Source organism: Poecilia reticulata, linkage group LG20 (assembly GCF_000633615.1).
Source record: "Poecilia reticulata strain Guanapo linkage group LG20, Guppy_female_1.0+MT, whole genome shotgun sequence".
Lineage (NCBI taxonomy): Eukaryota > Metazoa > Chordata > Actinopteri > Cyprinodontiformes > Poeciliidae > Poecilia > Poecilia reticulata.
Genome location: NC_024350.1, coordinates 4,898,640 through 4,904,823, shown reverse-complemented (window position 1 = coordinate 4,904,823; position 6,184 = coordinate 4,898,640). Strand labels below are relative to the sequence as shown.

General features: G+C 37.7%; 1 protein-coding gene across 1 annotated transcript in view; it reads left to right on the top strand.

Annotated features, from left to right (window-relative positions):
- Window positions 1-5,840: 5,840 nt before the first annotated feature.
- The window catches only part of psme1 (proteasome activator subunit 1), a 4,484-nt gene continuing 4,140 nt past the window's right edge, over window positions 5,841-6,184 (top strand). Inside the window, exon 1 of the mRNA XM_008438415.2 lies at window positions 5,841-6,089. Coding sequence (XP_008436637.1) covers window positions 6,051-6,089 — 39 coding nt within the window. The 5' untranslated portion in view covers window positions 5,841-6,050. The remainder of the gene's footprint in view (window positions 6,090-6,184) is intronic.

The window sequence follows — 6,184 nt, the reverse complement described above, 5'->3', positions numbered from 1 at the left end:
GGACCCGCCTCCGAGAAAGGACCCGCCTCCGAGACAGGACCCGCCTCCGAGACAGGACCCGCCTCCGAGACAGGACCCGCCTCCGAGACAGGAACCGCCTCTGAGACAGGAACCGCCTCCGAGACAGGACCCGCCTCCGAGAAAGTACCCGCCTCCGAGTCTGGACCCACCACCGAGACTGGACCCGCCACCGAGACTGGACCCGCCTCCGAGTCTGGACCCGCCTCCAAAACCGGATGCGGGTTCCTTCCAAGTGACGTTAAGTCCACAGTAAATGTAGTTTTAGAACACAAAACACTTAGATTGAAAGTAGCTCATGCAAAGTGATGTAAAAATGAAACCATTCTACAATCAATTTGCAGACTTTATTTTCCAATTTAAGAACATAAATTGACGTCATCTAGTGTTTATAACTAACCTTTGCTATTATATATTAAGAGTTAAACATATTCTTGAGCTTGCTAATGTTTATCTTCTGCACATCACAACTAATTTATTGCATTTTACTATGCAAATTTCAACGTATAAATTAAATGTAAAGCAATCTTGACTAGTCTTTGTAGTCAAACAGTTTTGTTAATTACTATAAGATGGAACATACAAAACATTGCTTTGGAACATAAAAATCATAGTTGTAAACAGGACCAACATACTTCAAAATAAATGSMRAAAAATAAATGAAATACAGGTATAAATATTTAGTTAAAAATCAAATGCTACATAAACCCAGCCTAATGCCAACGACAGTGGAAGACACTGGATTCATGAGTGTGTGCTCTCATTACCTCTAGTCGCTGTGAACATAAAACAAAACAGTCTATTTTATGTTTATGTTCTGCAAAAAATAGGTTAATCCAACTCTTAGGTCCAGTTACTAAGAGCTTGAAATGTTGTTTGACCAGTTCTTGTGCTTCGCAAAGGTTCTTGGTGCACCAGGTTTGATGAGATGATCAATCACGTTTAAACTTCAAAAGCTCAAATTTTCCATGGATTCCCAGTCATTCAGTTCATTAAGGGACTTGAACCATCTGGTGGGAATGCAAAGCTGCTTCTTCACCTTCGTCTGCGTCATGTCAGTCGGCCTCATTCAGGGTTTGAGCCCAGAAAATCTCTAAACAAAGAGAATGGATACTTAAGTTTAACACAGAAACACTTCATGCTGTAAACATACTTTTTACAAAATGCTTCTAAATTACATTACAGCAGCATATCACCTTTCTCATCAGCGTCTCACCGATTGCTAATACCTCTATCACAAACAACAACATTGAGTAATTTTGATAAAAAATCTACACTAGAGTGTGTCAATTGCAGATTTCTGGCCAATCTTGAAAAATCTGACTTGTCAATTCTGATTTTGGCCGATACTGATCGTTTTGTCTGAATATTGCCAAATGCAGAAAACGTCAGTGGGTTGGCAACAGTGGGGTGACCATTGATAACTGCAAACATGGAGACATGACCTGGTGGGCCGGTCTATCAGTCAAACGTCTCTAACAGCTCTCGAGAGGAAAGCGGTTGATTTTTAGATCTTTGCTGAGGTAGATAAGATCAGTGGATGAAATCACTTTCACATGTATTGGCGGATCACCAATCTTCAAAATTAAGGATTTGGGGAAGATTTATTGGTGCACCCCTAACATACACAATACACAAATATTTTCTTTTGAAAATAAAAACATACCCTGATTTTTGCATATTTGTTAAAATAAAGTCACCATGTCATGATTTTATGTCACGAGACGTATAATTTGTGAAAATAAAAACTCCTCCATTTCCCCTGAGCTACTATTTCCATCTGAAGAAATCCATCACTCCCAACCAAAACCAACCAATCAGAGACAGGATAGTCTTAGCATTGTCAATCAACCTCTTCATGTTGTCAATAAACTTAACATTACAGGAAAACCATTTATCCACTGTCATCGGTGTCCATGCTAACTAGCCTTAACATTCATGCAGCGTAGCCAAATGCAAGAGATCAGGGAGAAGTGGGATGAGCAGCACCACAGTGACAGTTTCAACATATATGTAAAAAAAAATGTATTATAAGTTATAGTGCTGCATTAGATATTATTAGAAAGACACATAACAAAACATTATGCCTATGTTATTGTAGAAAACACCACATATTTCTTAATTTAAACTAAAGGTTTAACAGGTTGAKTAAAACAAAAACAAATGTACAACCTATTTTAAAGATGCTTAGTTGCTTTCCAGGAAAAAGTTCAGGAGTGTCTGAATGCAGCTGTTGAGAGGAAACAAAATAACCATTTAAGGAGAAAGAAATATAAACACCMAAACATGCAAGTCTTCCAATAATTAAATCAATTAGTTTTTTTATATAATAAAATAAAATAATTTATTCTGACAACAAATTTAGAACAGTACTATTTATATAGTTTTTAAGCTAAGCTACAATAACCAATAATGAGTTTGCAAGTAGGCATTTCAGTAAAAACTCCCAATTGGATTTTTTTTTTTTTTTTTTTTTTTGCAAACGTCACTTTTATTTACTCTCAGTGATGTTTGTTCCTATTTCAGAAATATGAAAATTAACTATCTGTATGTACAATCCACTAACTTACAATTTATATGAAGCAAGAAGCTTCTGACCCATTGTAACAGTTTATCAACATTACCTAATCTCAACATGCCTGATTAGAGCACCAAACATGCAACAAATTTAACTGACTGAAACACGAACCGTCGCCACCCCAGTCTTACCGTCGTCCTCTGGTCTAACGGTTTCCCTCCGCCCCCACATTACGTTCGTTCGTCTGTCCCCTGGTCTAATGGCTGCTCCCGCTCCCCCCAAGTTTACGTTCGTTCGTCGTTCGACCCCACCATACTCCCCACCCGCGACATYTCCCATATTCTAAAACCCCAAACTTGACATTGAAAGTATATTTACCAAAGTTAAATGGCCACCTGCTTTTATGTTAACAACCGGGACATCAACTCATGTTATCAAATAAGACAACTGCAGCTTGATATTTTTAAAAAGCAGTATTGAGACATAAGTAGCATGACGCCATGAACGGTTGGCTTTCACGCGCCCAGTTCAGTTTGACTTGAAAAAATGGCCTGTACTTTGAATTGGTCAAATACATGAATAGTAATACAGCAATCACCGCATTTTACTTTTATAATACACAAACAAACACAGCATTGTAAAAAATAATATATTTTTTGTAAAAAAAAAAACAGTCTGCAATTATAGACTGCCAGGAGTCTCACGAAGTCAAACGAAGTCAACTACAAATATTTAAAAACATTATTCACAGAAAAGAATGTGTTTTTATTTATTTTACTTTACCAGGGAGGTGGCAGAAAGGTAACTCCGTCTCTTAATCCAACCGAAGTCCAAAAAATATATGTTCCAGGGTCCGGTTAGCGAGCTTGACATGTCGTCTGACCAGTTTTCGCGCTTCGCGAAGGTTCTTGTTCCGATGATGCAATGCATAAAATGGAAAATACTGTACAAATACCTGTAAAACTAAAAAACGGAGAAATTCCTTCAAATTTCTACAGTACATTTACCCGGGTTTTTTTTTACAGTTTTTTTTTACAGTGCATCCTTAGCATGCAAGAAGGTTTATGAGTATATCAATGTCTTAGAATGGCCCAGTCAAAATCTAGAGAACCTGTGGCAAGCACCATGTACTCCTTCCAAATTAGCAGAGCTTGAATTCATAGTTTGTGGTTGTAATACCTGGAGGTGCAAGTGTTGACCATGTTTGTAAGGGAATTAATATTAAATCAAGTTACAACGAATTATAAAAATATTTCTATGAAGTGATGTAAAGAAGAATCAAATAAAATATTAAAGAATACACTTTTGGTAAGCTCTACAGTTGTTTGTGCGAGTGGCTGATGGTGCTTACGTGGCTCGCTGTGATGACTTTTAACTGGATGCAACTTTTAACTTTGCAACTGGATGCAAAGGAAGGAAACTACATGCCTGTTCTGTTTTTATTTGTAGCTACTGATGGCTGCAGAGGGTCAAACCTGGTGCAATAGCATACTTTCCAAACACAGAAGCAAGTCCAAAGGTTCCCTGTGCACCTCCTCTCTCTGTGCCCCACTTTTTTTTTTCTTTTTTTTTTCTTTTTTTTTTTTAGAGATATGTGAACTTTGTCCAGACCATTTCTCAACTGAACTGGACCGAACTCTGTGAGCTTTTAATCACTCACCCAGTCAAAATAAGTCAATAACAGGTTGTGTTTTCAGTGCAAACAAGTCCAGCCTTTGCTCTTTGGATCCGGCCCTGAATTACATGATTCCGAAGAGTTAAAGTTCATCAGCAGAAAACAGAGTGGTCCACCCGCAGCCTGTCACACAGAGCAAATGATTATATCTAACAGAGGTAATTCATCCCTCTTGACGGATGTACTTGCTAACACAGTAGTGCGGTATAAAACGACGCACTGTAAACAAGCAGAATCCTGTTAAGAGGAGGAGGCTCTGTCCTCTCTGGAGCCTTTATTTGTTTGACCGGAGCAGGTTAACCACAGCTCTGTCCACAACAGTTCTGATGAAAGAGACCCCGTGACAACAGATGTGCGACAGCAGGTCCAATCAATGCTGCGTTCAAACTCAAACTCTGCATTTATTTAAAAAAATTGGGTTGCTACATTGCTGCCACTACGTAAGTCTGGCATGAGAGATGAGCCTTGTCCTCAAATACCTTTAAAAATTAATTAAATCTCCTCACATTAGTTCCTTTCCCATGTTAATAAGGTCACTAATGCCAAATAGTCTTAAAAAAAAGAAGAATGTGACTTGAAAAGGACTAGCTGATACAAAAAGACACTTTAAACAGACATAATGTTGTATAATGTTGTTTTTCATGAGCTTGTTCAAGGACTGTTAATGTTTGTACTACATGTTCTCCTCTTGTTTGTCACAAACCCCTTCACAACCCCTGAGAAAGAAACAGCGACACCAAGTGGAACCAGGCAGAACTAAAACTTATGGACTAATTTAAACAAGTTCATTGAGTCACTGAAGTAAAATGAGGGGAATCCAAAAACGAAACATAAAATAAAATAAAATCATTAAATAATAATAATAATAATAATAATAATAATAATAATAATAATAATAATAATAATAATAATAATAATAATAATAATAAAGAGATGGGGTTTTTTTCCACGCTATCTTTACTTTGTTTTAATCAGCCTGTGAAGTCCAAACTATGCTCAGTTGGTACAAAGGGACCCAAAGTGAGAACCATTACACCTCCACCAGCCTGAATACATACCAGGATGCTTGCTGGAATATTATTCTGTTACTGATCAATTTTAATGACTCTCTGAACTGAAGCATAAATCTCATGTACTTAGTTGACAGAAAATGCACCCAGAGTAACCGCAACCTTCCTGCTTCATGGTTCAAAGTCTAGTGCATTCAACCATAGTGTTCTGAATATCGTTTGAATCATTTTTTACCATCTTGAACCAATTTGGTAATTCTTCTCATGGATGAACCAACTTAAATTGTATCTAAATCATTTTTAAGATTTTATTTCCACTTTTTAGTGCTACCAATTTTCATTGAAATTACCCTAAAAATGATTTGAACAATGGTTGTTTGAGTGATTGATTAATGTCCTGTTAAAATGAAACAACATGCTAGGGAGTGGATTTTAAACATAGGTTATGTTTTGGTTGAAATTATAAATTTGCTTCTTTTATTCAGAGTTTTTCTAAGTGGGTTTACCTGCAGGAGTTTTCTAATAGCTTTTCCTCTCAGGTCCACTTGTTCTGGGAAGAGTAGTGTTGGGGTGGCATAAAACTACAATGCCCACAATTCACCGCGACCGCTCGCAGCGAAGTGGGGGAAAGTACGGCGTTGTCACAAAAAACCCTGCTACTTTCATTTTCGCTCTTTATGCTGAGTAACTCTGAACACTTTCCGTGTTCTGCACGGCGTCGAGTTTCACAGTGAAAAACGCGTATTTACCCTTTTCTCAATCGCTTTTGCCAAAGCTTAATCATTCTTTTATAAGTTTATTAAAATAAGTTTTCATCTGCAGAGCGGACATGGCTTCTCCGGGTATTCAACTCGAGTCGAAGAAACAGGTGAGCTCCGCGGCTAGCATGAAATGTTAATAAGAGCAGTTTCAAACGCGCTGTCTCTTTAAAACACCTGGACAGAGAGGTAGTGATGCTAACAG